This window comes from Crotalus tigris, unplaced genomic scaffold (assembly GCF_016545835.1).
Source record: "Crotalus tigris isolate CLP2741 ecotype Arizona unplaced genomic scaffold, ASM1654583v1 scf7180000017644.4837335, whole genome shotgun sequence".
Taxonomy (NCBI): domain Eukaryota; kingdom Metazoa; phylum Chordata; class Lepidosauria; order Squamata; family Viperidae; genus Crotalus; species Crotalus tigris.
Genome location: NW_024096536.1, coordinates 535,106 through 552,225, shown reverse-complemented (window position 1 = coordinate 552,225; position 17,120 = coordinate 535,106). Strand labels below are relative to the sequence as shown.

General features: G+C 37.4%; 1 protein-coding gene across 1 annotated transcript; it reads left to right on the top strand.

Moving 5' to 3' along the window:
• Positions 1–56: 56 nt before the first annotated feature.
• On the top strand, positions 57–16,782 carry CBX6 (chromobox 6). Its single transcript, XM_039335488.1, has 5 exons — positions 57–435; positions 567–610; positions 829–894; positions 1,063–1,129; positions 5,052–16,782. Exons 1-5 carry the CDS (start codon positions 367–369, stop codon positions 6,015–6,017), a joined length of 1,212 nt encoding a protein of 403 aa, XP_039191422.1. The 5' UTR covers positions 57–366; the 3' UTR covers positions 6,018–16,782.
• The last annotated feature ends 338 nt before the right edge of the window (positions 16,783–17,120 follow it).

The window sequence follows — 17,120 nt, the reverse complement described above, 5'->3', positions numbered from 1 at the left end:
ATGGGTGGGGGCGAAGGAAGCACGGACTCTCCAAGCGGCAGCGAACGTGAAACGGAGGGGTGAGGGAGATTTTTGGCTCCCGTCGCGTACCCTTTCCTCCCGCCGCGTCCCTGCTCGCGTGCGTTCGGCAGGCGCGCGCGCGAGGCGAAGACGGGCATGCACGCGTGCGCCGGCGCATTCTCGTCCCGCGTGCGTGTGCGCGATTCAATTGCTCTAGCCCCTGTCGCGGGAACAGCGCCGCCGCCGCCGCCGCCAACCCGCCTCAGTCAGTCACTCAGCCAGCCCTGAGAGGGAGAAAGGGAAGGCGAGGGAGCGGGCGGGATTATTATGGGCTGTGGGTGCTGCTGTTGCTGAGGCTGAGCAAAGATGGAGCTCTCTGCAGTGGGCGAGCGGGTCTTTGCGGCCGAATCCATCATCAAGCGGCGGATCCGAAAGGTGAGTTACGGGCCGGCGGGGCTTGGCTTGGGATCGCTGCCATTGCCACCTCTCTAACCCGCTCCCTTTTCTTCTCCTTTTCCCTCTTCCGCTCTCCCACCCTCCCTCCTTTCCGCCCACGTATTTTGCAGGGACGCATCGAATACCTGGTGAAATGGAAAGGCTGGGCCATCAAGTGAGTTCTGTCTTCCAAACCTCTCTGCGCGAAGCCCCGTTCCCGCCTCTTGGGGCCTGGCCGGGCTGGCGCTCTGCCTTCCTCCTCTCTTGGAGATCAGACCCAGGGGGCGGTTTGCTGTCTCCTCTCCCGTTCCCCTTCCCTCCCCCCCCCCTCGCAAACTCCTCGGTGCGCATGAATACCGTGTCACCCGCTCTGTTTATCTTGAATCTATGCAGGTACAGCACTTGGGAACCCGAGGAAAACATCCTAGATTCTCGCTTGATTGCAGCCTTCGAGCAAAAGTGAGTTGCCTCTTGAAAAATCAGAGGAGGAATTGCTGTGGCTTTATTTCCTGTAGTCAAGAAGTTAAAATGTTTATTTTAGAAGAATGTTCTCTTTTTAATTGTTCATGTTTGGGCTTTTTCTTAAAAAAAAAAAAGAGTTTAATTTCTTTTCTCCACCTCAACAAGGGAACGTGAGCGTGAGCTTTATGGACCTAAGAAGAGAGGACCTAAGCCTAAAACTTTTCTGCTAAAGGTAACTTCTGTTTTAATAACTTGATGGTGATAAGGTTTTGGGGTTCAGTTGTCTAAATATTAAAAAGTGAAATTGGAAAGGAATAGATAAAAATCAAATGTTATTTGGTCTTCTTCATTATGATTGAATACAGTCTCTAACTGATAAATCTGACAATGTACATTTGTTAAATGTTGTGATCAGTGTGATGACAAAAGAGAAGTTGGTTTCATTGAATCATACACCAATGGCTATAAGCCATCCTTTTTAATTTGTCAGATTTCTAAAAAATGACCTTATTTTGAATGTGATAGTAGCTGTTTGATTTTAAAAAAAAACCAAAGAAGTTACTCCCAATTATCATTGGAAGAGAGATCATCAGAAACCACAGATTTTTAAAAATGTCAGTAGAATGGTAAATAATTTTTATGTTGTTACCAAGAAAATTACATAGACATTGTATGCTAGTTTAGGCACTACTCTGAGGTGGGCAGCTTTATAAATCATTTAAATAAATAACCAATGGTTTATTATGGTCATAGATCAGCATAAGTTAAAGTCTTTGCATGTTTGAACATTCATAAGTTGTCACACTGTATGGAGGGAAGTAAGCAGTGGAGTACCACATCTTGGGCCCAGTATTCTTCAATATCTTCATAAATGATTTAGATGAGGGAATAGAAAGGAAACTCATCAAATCTGCAGATGACACTAAGCTGGCAGGAATAGACAACACTCCAGAAGACAAGCTCAGGATGGAAAAGGATCTTGACAGACTTGAACAATGGATCCTATACAACAAAATAAAATTTAATGTGGAGAAAAGCAAGGTTTTACACTTAGGCAGGAAAAACTAAAGATATAAGTACAGATTGGGCAAAACCTGGCTCAAAAACAGTAACGTTAGAGGGACCTTTGAATCCTAGTGCAAGGGACCCTAACCTCTGGGCTGTGAAGGGTTTGCAGTCAGGTTGTGAGAATGGACAAGTGTGTGCGCGCATTGCCACTTGGATGAGCACATGTATGCATGCCGCATTTGCATCAGCGGAGGGCATGCTTGCACACCCCTCATGCAAATGGAGCTGCGTATGCACACTCGCTGGCCACTTGTGCAGAATCATTCCTCCCCCCCCCCCCCGGTCGATCCTCAAAGCCGGAAAGGTGGGGAACTCTGTCCTACTGGACGATCACTTAAATATGAGCCAGCAGTGTGCGGCGGCAGCCCAAAAAGTTAATACAATCCTTGATTGTATAAACAGAGGCATGGAATCAAAATCACATGAAATATTAGTACCGCTTTATAAAACCTTAGTAAGACCACACCTGGAATACTGCATCCATTTTGGTCACCACATTACAAAAAAGATGTTGAGACTTTGAAAAAAAGTGCAGAGAAGAGCAATTAAGATGATTAAAGGCCTGGAGACTAAAACAGGCCTTGCAGGATTTGGGTATTGCTAGTCTAAAGAAAAAAAGAACTAGGGGTGACATGATAGCAGTAGTCCAGCATTTGAGGGGCTGCCACAAAGAAGAGAGGGTCAACTTATTTTTCAAAGCACCAGAGGACAGCTCTACTCTGACTCCAACATACTTCTATCATATTGAAATAAAAGTGTCAACCATTTTTTTCATATAAAAATCAGACAAGTGATTTATGATTCTTTTTGCAAGGATTGTGTGAAAGCTTGAAAAGTTTGAATTCTTAAGACAAAAAAGTAAAGAAATAGTGTGGGTATACATAGCAACTCTGCAAATTCCATTTATTCTGGAGTTTTTGATAGTAATTTTATGTATGTCTGCCTGCAAAATAAACTTTCTGGACCAGACAGTCTATTTAAAGGTGCTACTGTTAGTAGTATCCAAAAACCTTAAAAGCCCTCTATTTTCCAAAGAATTTATTTTTTCAGAAGAACTGACAAAAATCACTTTCAATATTTTTAAGGAACTGAATGCTACCTGAAAAGCAGAAGGATTTACTACATACTTTCAGCTCTTTTTTAATATTAAAATGGTTTATATGAATTAAACTAAGTAGGGAAATAGGAAAGATTTATTTCATGTTGGAAAACTGGTATTTTTAGTTCAGGAAGAGATCAATTATAGGCTGGACAGATATTAAGCATCAAAAGTATATTTTTATTTATTAAAGTTGATGCTGCCCATCTCCCCTACAAGGTGGCTCTGTATTTCTTAAAACTGGAAAAATTCTGATTAACCTGAATAGTTAATATGTGATGCCAGAGTCTAATAATTTGAACAGGAATTTGTAATCCTTTTCTCTGTAAAGTATGTAATGAATATTTCCAGGATTTACAACAATAGTTAATTTGGGTTTTAAATCATAAGTATCTAATTAATATGGTACAGTAGCCTTCAACTTATGACTCTAATTGAGCCCAGAATTTCCATAGTAAATCATGATGGTTGTAAAATTAAGGCACCCATGTGACCAACCTGATTGTACACATTTCTTTTGTAGTGGTCATTAAGTGAACACCATCCTTTAAAAAGCGCCACAATTGTTAAGCAAATCCATTCATTCCTATGAGCATTTTTATGCCAGAAACTGGCTGAAAAAGCCAGAAATTCGCAAAAACCATAAATTGCAGTCATGTGACCAGGGTACACAACTAGTCGTGAAGGTGAATCTGTTGCCAAGTGCCTGAAATGCGACTATGTGACCATATTTGGGGGGAGGGGGGTTATGCCATCATAAAAACTCCAGAACTGGGGTTTTTTGTGTGTGTGTGTATGTGATTTTCTAGCTTTTGGGGGATCCATCATAACTTTGAACAGTAGCTAAGTAAGGACTACCAGTCATTGATTTAACCCGAACATTAACTGAATGCTTTTTCAATCTTAATTCTATATGCTAATGTGTGGCTTTTCTAGCATAGTATTAAGTAGAGAAGGTCTATCTAAAAGATAAATTATTGCTGCTAAGTAAATTACAATATTTTAGGATCAGAAATAATATTTTTGCAAATTCTGGAAAAGTATATTATATTACATTGCTTGTTTTTGCAGGAGTCAATTCATTTTCAAGTGCCTAGGCATCATAATAATTGACACTGTCTAGAAGATTTAATTTATCTATGGGCTGTTGCTAGTCATCTATGCATCAAAAAGTCCAAATATGTTTTTCTTTATTAAAATCAAAAGTTTCCAGATCTTACATTTGTAACAAATTGCCTATATTCTTAACAATTCTGTATGAAATAAATAAATTACATTTTAATGGTTAAATATTTTTTACTTGAAATACTGCTTCTTGTTTAATAGTGTCTTTTTCCAAATTTGATATTGTTTCCAACAGATATTACTATGGCTGCCTAGAGTAACCCTGTGGCTAGATAGATGGCAAAATAAATAAATAAATAAAATATTTATATCCTGTCTCACTTCTTTAGTGAATAGTTAAGAACACTGATTTATTTGGATGGTTTGAAAAAGGGTTTGCATGAAAACTCTAGTGATGTCAGGATATTTTAGCTAACAGTATGTTCACAGAAACTTATAAACTGTTAATTTTGTAAGCTTTACCTTTGTAGTTTTTAAAATTTGGACAAACTGATTCGTACTTTATTCTGGGCTCAAATGTATGTATCAAAGTTAACTATCTAATGTCACTGTTAATTAATATAAACCCTTGGCTCTTTGGTTCCTTAACATCTAGTGTGCTAAATTATAATTGGGATTGTCCTGCTTATAACCATATCATGTTTAGGTTAGACTAAGCTTAGGCAAAACTTCCTTGTTAATTTGAACTACAAGGAAGCTGTATTTTAAATCCAGGAGTCATTCATCACTTCATCTTTTTTGGCTTTGTGTTTAGAATTGTAGAATTGTGTTCCCAACTCTTAAGAATCCTGGACTTCAGCACATAGAATATATTTTATTCCAGTCTAACTCCATGTTTTTCATTTTATCCCATCCACTGCAGGCTCGAGCCCAAGCAGATACCCTACACATTGGGGATGTACATTTTTCTGTCAAGCCCAGTTCTAGCACATCCTCACCGAAACTGCACTCCAGTGCTGCAGTGCACAGGCTCAAGAAGGACATCCGAAGATGCCACCGTATGTCCCGGCGCCCATTGCCCCGCCCGGATCCACAGAACAGTGGAGTGGGTGGGAGCACTGGCATCCGCCCCCCTGTCTCTCCTTTCTCAGAGACTGTACGCATCATCAATCGCAAAGTGAAACCTCGTGAGCCCAAGCGTAGTCGTATCATTCTCAATCTGAAAGTCATTGATAAAAGTGGCAAAGGAGCAAGTGGGGGAGGAAACTTGGCTCGTTCTAAGATCCCTTCCCGAAATCGTGTAATTGGTAAGAGCAAGAAGTTTAGTGAGAGCATGCTTCGTAATCAGATCCGCCACATGAAATTTGGAAACTTCCCTCTGTATAACAAGCCATCTATTCCATGCCCATCATTAGAGGGGAAGACAGAGGCAGGAGGTTCTCAAGGTGCTTCTTGTGGACTCGTGGGCTCTTCTGCCTATGATGCCCGCAGTTCCAGCTCCTCTGATTGCCCCTCACCAGCTCCACACTCCTCATCTGATCCAGATGATTCCCCACCAAAGCTGCTCCCTGAGGTTCTAAATCCTGCCATTCCTGACTGGCGTGAATCTGAGGTCCTCGATCTGTCAATTCCACCTGAGTCAGCAGTGACCAGTAAGCAGTCACCTTCCAGAGGGAATGGAATAGGTCAGATCCCATCCTCTCCATTGTCTTCTGACCCAGAACAGGAGGCTGGTGATTGGCGACCCGAAATGTCTCCATGCTCTAATGTGGTAGTTACTGATGTCACCAGCAATCTATTAACGGTCACAATCAAGGAATTCTGCAATGCTGAAGATTTTGAAAAAGTGGCAGCAGCCGGAGGTGGTGGAGGAGGAGGAGGCAAATAAAGAGGTGTCTTCCTCTTTCACAAATGTTGGGGGAGGGGTCAAGGAGGCTATACTGTAAGACCATGCATGATATGAGTGCTTGCTTTCTTCTCTCTCTCCCTTCTCATCTGTTCTTTCTCTTTGCTTGGAAATTAAGTTGATAGAGGAATGGAAATAGATGTGTTTGAAATTCTCCAAAGTCACAGCTATTAGGACTCATGCTGGGAAATACATTTTCCTTTTGGGTATATTTGGAGGTCTTCAAAAATTGCATCTTTTTGACAGGAGCCTGATAAATAAGAGCCTGGGAGAATGGTGGGTATATTAAGTGAAAGATATATTTTCCTCTCATGTTCAAAGGAAAAACAGAAGTAACCCTTTGGCCAAACTCAAAGGTGGGGAGTTTATTTTCCATAAATTGCCACTTTATTCCTGTCACCTTTCCTGTATATTTGTAATTTGACAAAGATAATTTGGATTGACAATATCCAAGGAAAGTGTCACCCTTGTTATGGGAAACTGCTACAGAACTTAGAAACTGTCATGGAACTTCATAGGGATTGGGTGTGCCTAATCCTGCAGTGCATTTCTGAATGTTGTTCCACTGTGCATGTATTAGAAGTGCAAATAAGGTCATTGTGTAGCACTTACAGATGGCTTAGGCCCATTTTCCCCTTTTCATTAGCCTTGAATTATGTCTCCATTAGTTCCTGATTGTAATACATTTTGTATTTTTTTTACTGTTAAGCTAAAGCTGCTTCAGCCTTATGAAGCTGTTAGTCTTATCTTGCATCATTTATTCTTCTTTACATATGAGATGCATGAGCTTTATTTTTTTTTAAATCTTATTTCCCAAAAAAAGTGGGGCCTAATACTCCTTTAGAAAAGTGCATTGAGATGCAACCGACTATTCTTTCAGCGAAGTAGGGAAAAGGTGCTTGCTTGTGCTTTTCCTTCTTTCTATTTTTTTCTCAGTAAAAGAGATGGAAGAACATTCATTTCTGCAGTTCCTAAGATTTCAAGTTGCCTGTACAGTTGCCAACCAAAGGTGCTAAGAACATATTGTAAACAATATTTATTATATGTCTCTTGGATCTTGGTATGTTTGTTGGGAGATAGTATGTATGTTTAGTGTATGCTTGCCTCTTCCTCCCATCCACCCGCCTGCAATACCTTCCTTTCCTTTAATTCATTCATACTGAAACCTAAATACTCTGCCTTGAAAGCAAATAATTGTTTTTGCTGTATTGCCTCCACCTCCACCACCTACAAATGTTAGGAACAATGACTCCATATATTGATGACTAACATTCACTGACTCCATATATTGATGACTAACATTCACTGAAGTAGTAAATAATTTCTTCAAATTTCCACTTCATTGTTCTTTTGTCACATGTTCTAGCTTTGATGCAAACTTTTCCTCCCCTATACTATGCCTCCAATTTGTTAATAGTGGCATATGTGGGTATGTATGTAGTGCTGTCCAGCAAACTATTTATACATTGTTACATTATGATGGGAAGGATGTGTTTGAGGTAATTCTTAAGGGCTCAACTGCATGCTGTGCTGTCACTGAAATAACTAACTCTTGTTCTTAATGGCATGTCTCTTCTCTATGTTCCAGTCTGAACAATTGTCTTTTAGTCTGCTTAGGGATTTTTTTTTGTTTCATTTTTTTTTGTTTTTTTAAAGTTAATTAACAATACATGTGAAGCCTGGTGCTGCAAATACTGTGGCATTTAATGCTTGATTGAGAAGGTTTTAAAAAGCAGTGGTTTAATTTCTCAATTAGAAAGGACTTTTTCATCCTTTTCCTTCCCGTGTTTTCTTTTTAACATTCCTCTCTTTCCTTCGAGGACTTTGCAGAATTCCATTTGTTTATATCCATGCTTAAGAAGTCAGAACTTTGTTAGAAAAAAGATTGAGAGCAGATGAGTGTTAGAGCCCTAAATATTAGTGTCTATACATAGATGCCTACCAAAAGCAAAGTTTATGATGTTAAGCATTGTGTTGTTTGTGACAGTTTGAGTGTGGTGAATATTGAAGAGATATTCAAGTTTTGCTGTTATCCAGTCATGCATTCTCTTTAGTGTCTGTTAATTTTTTTTAAAAAATGAATGAAATCTACAAGGTGTGCAGGGTTATTACCTCCATGCTCCTCCCGCTAATATATATAACTCCAAGGCTTTCTGTTATTCCACAGATGCATGCTTTGGAATTAACTGTTTGTAATTTTTTTGTGAAATCAGTAAAACAAGCTGTTCCATTGCATTGCCTCAAGAATAGGAGGCATTATCATGAGAGTTTATTTTAATGGCTTCAAAGGTGGGTGGGCTGGGCTGGGCTGGGCTGGGCTGGGCTGAGGATAGAGATATATAATAGGGATAGAACAGGGAGACTTGTATTAAAAAAAGACTTTAAGAGAGAAAAATAGAATTATTTTATGAAATTTCAAGAGGAAATATAAGGGTGATTGAATAGTCAATTCTGTTCTACAATTGCTTATTTTTGTGGCATTTTGTTAGAAACAAATTAGATAGTCATTGTAAAAAGGAATTTCAGTAGGAAACTCTTCAGATACTTTAGCACACAATCTCTTGGCCGATTTCCCCTTGTTCCTCGGAGTCTCTTGTCACTTCAGTTTCTGTGAGTTTCCATAGAATATGGTTTTTAACTTTTTTAGAGGTATTAAGAAAAATAGTCATTAACAAAGGGGCCGATTTCAACATATAGCTCCTCCAAATGCATCAAACAAGTCGCAAGTTTTGTTTGATTTTATTCCATCCAAAAAGAGACTAACTACTAGAAATAGTGGAGTGTGTAACTGGAGAGAATGAAAGGAGGAGATGAAATGATTTCTCCTTCCTCTTTTAACGTGAAGATATTGGGTATACGTTTTATGCACTAAATACTTGCTCAGGAGGTATATCTGCTTAAAACTAACATGTACATGTTTACTGCCTCTTGAGGCATAAAATTTCCTCCGTACATTTTGTTCTTTATTATGATACATGGAAAACAAATAAGGATTCTTTGTTTTCATAACATGAAAAACTGCTTGAGGAGAAGTCAAAGACTCTAGGACTTATCCCAAGCTGCTTGAATAGCAGTTCTTCGACTGCTATAATTGCCACTGTAGCAAGTGTTTAAAAATGAAAGCAGTAAATTAGGGGTGGAAAAATTATGATCCAAAAGTTGCATGTCGCCCTCCAGCATAACTTTGTGGGGCTTGTTCTTCATTTTAAGTGTTTTAAGGAATACAACTATTGCTTTAAAACTCAACATACTAATGTAGCACCTACTGTACTCCTGAACCCCTCCTTTCAGATGGGGCCTAGCCTTTCCCATTTTTGTATGTCACATGTTACATCTGATGTAGCTCTTGAATTAATGGAAGTTGTGCACTCCTTCTCTTTAATTATTATTCCTTAAATCTTTTGGAGTAGTAGCAATTGCAGTCAGTTGATCTGTCTAGTTTTGCCTTGCTTGTGCTGATCACTGGAGATTTAGCTGAAAATATTTGAACAAGTAGTGTTTGAGTAAGAAATCTCTGGCAGGTTGCTATTGAGCTAGTTTGGTAAAACAGATTATGGTGCTAATTGTTAGTTGTATTGTTGTTATCGCTCCTATCTCATTACAACCAGCAGACTATTTTAAGAATGAGCTAACGTTGTGAACTAGAGTAATTCATTCACAGAGGTATAAGGGATTTGAGCCAGATTGATGCAAAGAAATGCCTGCTGTTTGGACTATAAAATAGCCTTGTAGCAGCTTCTAATTAATTTGGGGAGTTTTGTACTGTCAGCAACGTACCAATCTAGTTGCTCTTGCCTGCTTCCAGGGGCTAGAAAAATTCTTCACATCGAAAGAATCATCACTTTTAAGAACAGGGGGAGACCAGTTGTGTGTAATACTGGAATGCAATATTATTCTTGCCTTAGATTATTTTTCCCTTCCTAATTTGGCACATGCTCTATAAAAGCAAATTGTGTCAATCTTTTCTGTTAAAAGAAAACCTTGTTCCATAATGCAGTCAAACCACTAGAGGGTAATATAGAGCTATTGTTGTGTTTTAATGATTTGAGCTTTGTTTATTACCTTGAATCTTAATTTCTCCTTATATGTTAAAGGATAAAAGCCCTTCTATACATACAGTCTGTGCAAAGATATCATATGAGTTGTATGTATGGGTTTTCTTTGTATCTGTGCCATGCTTGTGGCCACTTTTATTATTAGGAGAGTTTGATGGGGTAGGGGTTGAGAAAGAAGACTAGTTTTGCAAATAAAAGAAAAAAAAGAAAAAAGGAAAAGTTCTTTTTTTAAAAAAGAGAAGATTTTTACAGTCAGAGGAGGATAGAGATTTAAAAATATTAAATGCAGTAATTGCACAAAAGTAGTGATATTAGCTGGTCCTTAAAGAAAAGAGTATTTTTACATTTATGAGTGGTAGAGAGGATGGCATTCAGATAATTTAAATTGGGAAGGAAGAGCAAAGAATGTAAGAAGAGGTACAGCTTCTCAACTGAGGAAGCAAATCTTAGAGAAAATTCTTCCTTCTGTTACCCTTAACTTGAAGGAGTAGGGAGAATGCCTCCTTCCATAGTTATGAAGCCAGAATTTAGCCTTGTTCTGTTTGTCAGGCGGGACTATGTGGCATTTTATTATTAACTTGTTCATGCAAGTTATCAGTTGTACTTCATGATGATCTGCTGAATTGAATGGGACATGTTGCTGCTTTGTGGTTTTCAGTAAGATCTGGGATCTCTGACAAGCAAGATGTATGTGTGTTTGGTAGCTGTGAAGGAAACATGCCCTTATAATCTGGCAAAACATTCAGTGATAAAATCAGTTCATTGATACTGAGATTGGTATACCAGAAATTCTTTTTCTAACCAAATCCACATTACATCTTTCATACTTGTATAACCAAGATTTTTACAAGTGGGTAATAGCTTTCCTACATTAAGAGATATGATCAGAGCTTTGTTGAAGAAAGCAAAAACTAAAGCAATTTTCCCAACATTGGCACAGTCCAAATGTGTTGGAATTGCAACTCCCAAAATTCCCAGTCATTTAGTAGTTAGAGTAAGAATGTTGGAGAACCACAAGATGGGAAAAACTGCACTAAACTAATTCTGATAGTTTGGGCCATGGTGATTATTTTCATCCTGAGACATATGGAAAATGAGAAGAAAAAAGCAAATGTAGCCATGCAAATCAAATATAATCTTAAAATATTGAAGGAAGATATATAATGAAAGGATAATATGATGTAAGTCACAATTGCCCAAGGTGATAATTGTGTATTTATGTTATCCATAAAAATCACCTATAAAGTGATGATTGTAGAAGCTGAGTGTGAGCAAGTGCTAGGAAAGAATTCACACGACCCAATGGCACTGTAACAGTATTGCCTATATTCAATTTTCTATTACTGTCCTTGCAATCTAAATGTGTGAATACCATGTTAGTCATACGGGCAGATACAGATCAGATCATTGATGTGGAAATCACAGGGCAGGCATTGGACAAGACTGGGGAAGGATAGCTGTTCTTATTGAAACATGATTATGTTCTACTATTCTAGTGTAGTGCTATAGTATTCGTTATAATTTTCATGTTTTTGCTTGCATGGAAATTAGCATTTTTATTTTGGCTCTTAATTTTTAATGTCTCATAACCTGCAACAAGGATTAATGGAAAATTGACATCTACTTAAGAAATATTAAATATATTCCCAAGGAAACAAAGTACTGCTCCCTAATGTAGCCAGATTTGTGCCTGTATTTTAAAGATAACTTTTTTCATCTATTTACTCTTACAAAAGCTTTCTCAGCTATTTTTTACTAGTTGAACTATAATATCTTTGCCCACTGAGATTGCTATTTCACTCCATGCTAATCATACTTTCTTATAGCCTCTGGATAGGTATAACACTGAGAAGGCTTGTAAGTCAACCTATTTGGAGAGCATAAGACTAGAGAAGGCTATACAGCACATAGAACTTTCTGTGTCTCCTTAAACTAGGTGTATAGTTTCTCAGTATCGTGTGGCAGCTCCCATGATCCTGGAAAAAGACACAGCCACCGTATGATGTTGCAGACAGATATTGTATTCATACTCCTGAGTGCTCCCAGATGCCTTCTGGAGATAAATACAACCACAGCACAGTCTTAGGTTGTTGATTGGCTTGATACATGAAATGGGCTGTGAAAGATTAAAGTATGGCAACAAGAAGCCCCTCTTCAGGTTCTGTTGATCCTTCTCGAGAGGATAATTTCTTTTGTTGCTCAATAACTCAGCCCTGCCCATTTGAAGATTATCTCTCTTTGTATACTATTATGATTAGTTGTTTTTAATTGATTTTTAAAATGATGTTAGCTGCCCAGAGCTGCTGCTTCTCAGATAGGTGGCTATATAAATTATCTGAAATAAATTACAGAAGAATAATCCGTCTATTTTAATTTCTATTTAAAAGGGGTGGGATATTATCTGAGTTGAGTGTTCAGTGTTTGTCTTTTTCTGTTTAGAAGAAATTTGATTTCTTTGCTGCATTTCCTGCTGTCCATCTTCTATATAGTCTAATTCTGGGTAATTGATACGGAGAGGAAAACAAGAGAATTCACATATTGCCCCTATTGGGGAATTGTTACGTTTATAAAGTAAATTGGAAAACATTGGGATCCAGCAGTTTTAGGATTCCTATCGGGTCATGTAATGTAATAGATTTGGAATGTATTTCCAGTTGGTCAGGTTCCACTACTGGAGCCCTGGTGTCTCTGTTCATACTCCTTCTTGCCCCAAGGCCTTGCACTCTTTTACCTGATGTATTCACGTTCCAGTGTTGCTTGCTTTGCTGCTTTTTTGACTGTTTGCTGATGGTGCAAAGCTGAGATATTTTCAATATAAGTATATGTACTATGTATATATCAATAAATAATCCTCCACTTAACCCTCCACCATGCTTTGTGATAATAAAGACAGCTTGGGCCAGTAGTATGACCATAATTTTGAGAACTAGGAATATCTAGTTGTGGTCTGAAAGAATGCTGTGATTTATAAGCTGTTTAGTTTTATTTTTGAGATCTCCTTTTTTCTCTAGCTGAAATTGGTTTTAAGAAGAAGAAGGGAAGCTTGCTGTTCTCAGTGCTTATAAACACTTCTGAATATTTATACTTCCTTTTAATATTTCCGTAATTAAATATTAGGTTTCACTTAACTTACATATTGAAAATCTTAAGAGATGAAGTTTGGGATTGGAAAGTTCTCCTTCCCAACGTGGCTTTTTTTCAGCTTGATACAACCTCTAATCTGACCTATGCATGATCTGTTTTTATTGATTTAAAGATTATTTATCAGGGTTACTTCTGAATGATTAAATGACGTGAAAAACATGGAACTGCCTTACACTGTGTTAGCTATTTATTCAGTCTGGCTTATAGGCATGATCCCTCTGAGATGAGAAGTTTCAGTGGGTGATGCTTGAGACTGAGCTCAAGCCCCAGTGTAATTTTTATGTCCCTTTGTTTATACCAAGTCCTGAATATTTTTTATACTATATATTTTGAAGGAACTTCTAAAACTGAAAAGTAGATGAAGTTATCCTGCACGTATGCATCTAGACTTGACATTGACATAGAATCAGAACCTTCCCCAAGTTTGTAATTTTACAATTGGTAAATTGTACAATTGATATTCAACATCTAAAAACATTGGATTATTTATATTCCTTTTTAAATGATTGCTAACTATAAGCAAAGCTTGATGGAAAAAATGTCAAAATTACTTCTTAGCAGAATTCTGAGTAATGATAGCATATTTTCAGTGTCATGTATTATTTTTAGGGATGATGCACAAAGTTTCAGATTCATAATATTTTAAGTATGAAACAATTCTGACCATTCCAGAGATATTTTGAAATCAATGTGAGCTCTTTGATATTCAACATTTATTCTTTGAATTTGAAATGGTTTCAAGCTCAAAATAATTTTGGAAAAGTTCAGGCAATCCATTTTAAATTTGAAACAACTCTTGTGAACTTGAAACTGAGTATTTCAAGCCCCTGTTTGTTATAAATATATGCAATTGTTCTTAATTTGTATAACTTAGAATCCTGCAAACTCTAGATTACTTTTTTGTGAAAATTCCGTTTGCATACATACCTGTAAGTGTTCTGTGAATGCATATGTACACATGCACTCACATAATATCATTGAAATGCATAAGACTTAATTGTTAAGGAAATTGCTGAACAAAACCAATGCAATCTCAGTTACTGTATATTATGAAAAGGTAATGTTATGGTATTAGGAAAAGTAAATTCCTCTAGAGGTTGACAGATGTAACTTACAGCATCTTCATTGTCAGTCTTGCAATGAGTTGTAGTCCAACAATTGTTCATTTAAGTACAAAAACTCTACAGTACTCATGTAAATCCTTCTGACTTCCTAAGTTCCTTGGGATTTACCTGGTTGCATTCTTTATTCTTCAGTAGGGTGGATAATTTTTTCCCTGTACTTGAATTTTTCTATATATCACAGTTAAAATATTGACAAGGAAAAAGCATGCCCCGGAGAGGTCTGGTTCCCGACTCTCGTAATTTCCTAATGAGTGGTCCTTATCTGGCACTTGCACCATAAGGGCTGCAGAGAACATCTGAACAGGCGTCACATTCTTTGCTTGTGAAGATGGAAGATAGTTGCAGTGCAGTTTTATTTACAATACTTACTAGAAAGAGTATACTCTAGGACGGGTGTCAAACTGCCGGCCCGCAGGCCAGATGCGTCATGCTGAAACCGCGCCCACCCCAGCTCTGGCAATGGGGAAAAAGTCGTGATACGTCATGACACGTCACGTGATGTGGTGAGTTTGGCACCCCTGCTCTAGGAGAAAGAGACCACATCTAGTATTATATGAATAGGCAAGACAGAGAAGTAGGAGAAAACCAAGGAGTATACAGTTTTTTAAATGAATTTATCTTTGCAGTGGACAGTAAATTATTGTTTAGAGGTGAAACTGCTTGGGAGATTATTGTAAACTGATTCCTTTGATTGGATTCATTTAGATCATTTAGAACCATGAAAAACCTGGTTCCTGGTTTATATAGCACTTAAAAATATTGTAAGCACATAATTTAAACTCTGCATTATCATATTGGCAAACTTTTTGTGCCATGTTAAAGGACCCCCCTTATCTAAGAGTGATTGATTGTGTCTATCAAATAATTAACTATTCCTACTTATAAGAATGGCTTGTAGCAGAGAGCCTGTTAAGATTCTTTAATTTTGCAGCATTTGGAAATAGTTATATGTATTTACTAGTTTTGTTATATTTTGAGGCACTTCACCAAATAGGAAAATTTTCCACATTTCACATTTGATGGTCAGGAAAGCACTCCCTGGTTCTGCTGCATTTTCATTATTCTGTCAAGCCAGATAAATATTACAATTATCTGTATCTGTCTTTGCAGGCTGCAGTTAGTAATGGGAGATAGTTCTGTGGTGTTTATAAGATCTTATCAGCACTAAGGCAGATATCTAATTTGATAACAAAGATGTTTTTACAGTTGCCTCATTTGGGATCAATTCCAAAACAGCACTTTGGAGCATATAAGGGCAGGAATGTAGCACTTGTCTGCAGTTTTTTAAAGCAGCCACATCATCTCAGTGATGTACTGGTGCTTTAAAGAGCTGTAGAGAGATTATGTTTTCACTCTCATGTTCTCCAAAATACTTTTTTGAAAATGAATCTGAATACTGCAAGCCCTAATAATTTTAAATCCAAGAGTTTATAGGACCTGGAATGCAAAAATAATAATAATGGGAGCAGGCAAATGCAGGAATAAAATGATGGAAAGATATGTAAAAATCTTATGATTTGCTTCATAATCTTAGTGCTACCACATAGAGATTAATATAGCTAACAGAACCTCTAATGAAGTTCCTGATGTTTTATTCCTCCTAAATTCTTGAATGTTATATCCAAACCGCTTGAAATATATCTCACAATATGTCCTATTGGTTCTATTCAAGAAAAATCTTGTACATTCACATGAAGAATTTACAGGGAGGTATAGAATCGATGCTTATTCCTTTATTGCATACATTTTTAGGCTTCCCAAGACCAGGTCTCAATCTTGCCAAAACTGATGCTCGTGTATGGTGAAATCCCTTAGGGAATTAATGGATTTGTGGTCCTTAATAACACATAAGAGTTTTGTAACATGTTTGGAGTATTCCTGTGGGTCTTACAAATGTTCAGATATTTGAGTGAATCTGCATAAGCTTGGGCATTTAGTTTTTACAAAGTTGAGGCCTTATGGTGAAGAGTAAGCTAAAGTTTAAATATATTAAGTTCTTACCTCTTGGCATAAAAATAGGCTTTAAAAACAAGAGCTATATATCTGGTGACTATTTTGTATTATGAGAAAAATACATTTAATAAAACAGTTGTACACGAATTAAATGTTATCTAATATTATGTTGTCTTAATTACTTTTTAAATATAGTGTTTGCATTTGCTTGGTTGCTTTTTAAAATCCAGTGTTCAACTGGCTAAACTGTCTAGAGTGGATGGCTGGGAAGCATTACACAGTGGGTGATTTAATCACCTATGGACATTTTTATTAGAGAAGGGGGTTGCTTCGAGTTTGCGGTGGGGGGAAGTTACGTTAATTATTCTTGTATCCTTGTACATTTGTTCTTTCTGTTGCTCTTGAATATTGTATCAATGCCAGAACTGGGGAAATTGAAAAGAGAAACCCCAATAAATTGTTACATTCCAAGCTATTTGTCTCAATTTTTTCAACCATCTTGTATTGCTACACCAAAGGCAGATCTGATCTCTTGATTTCACTGATTATCTTGTAGCAAAATCTGTGCTACAGCCATTACCATATAGGCGTATTTCAATATACATATAATTATTTTGCCTACAGCCACTTCAGTAAAATTAGTGGCAATTCTTTTTTCCTCCTCTTCCTCCATCTTATGAAACAATAATTGATTTCCATTTGGCTTTGTTTGCAAATTTTATTGTTTTCAGAACACTTTCAGAAGTATCCACTACCTTTTTAATCATCGATTTGGATGGATTGTAAAATTTTAAATCTAACAGTACTGA

What these genes read in the sequence shown, in the direction of transcription:
- CBX6 (XM_039335488.1), top strand. Translation starts at nt 367, where the DNA reads ATGGAGCTCTCTGCAGTGGGCGAGCGGGTCTTTGCGGCCGAATCCATC. An exon ending in TCAAGCGGCGGATCCGAAAG is followed by an intron (nt 436 to 566) that starts GTGAGTTACGGG and finishes CGTATTTTGCAG; the next exon opens with GGACGCATCGAATACCTGGT. An exon ending in TGGAAAGGCTGGGCCATCAA is followed by an intron (nt 611 to 828) that starts GTGAGTTCTGTC and finishes GAATCTATGCAG; the next exon opens with GTACAGCACTTGGGAACCCG.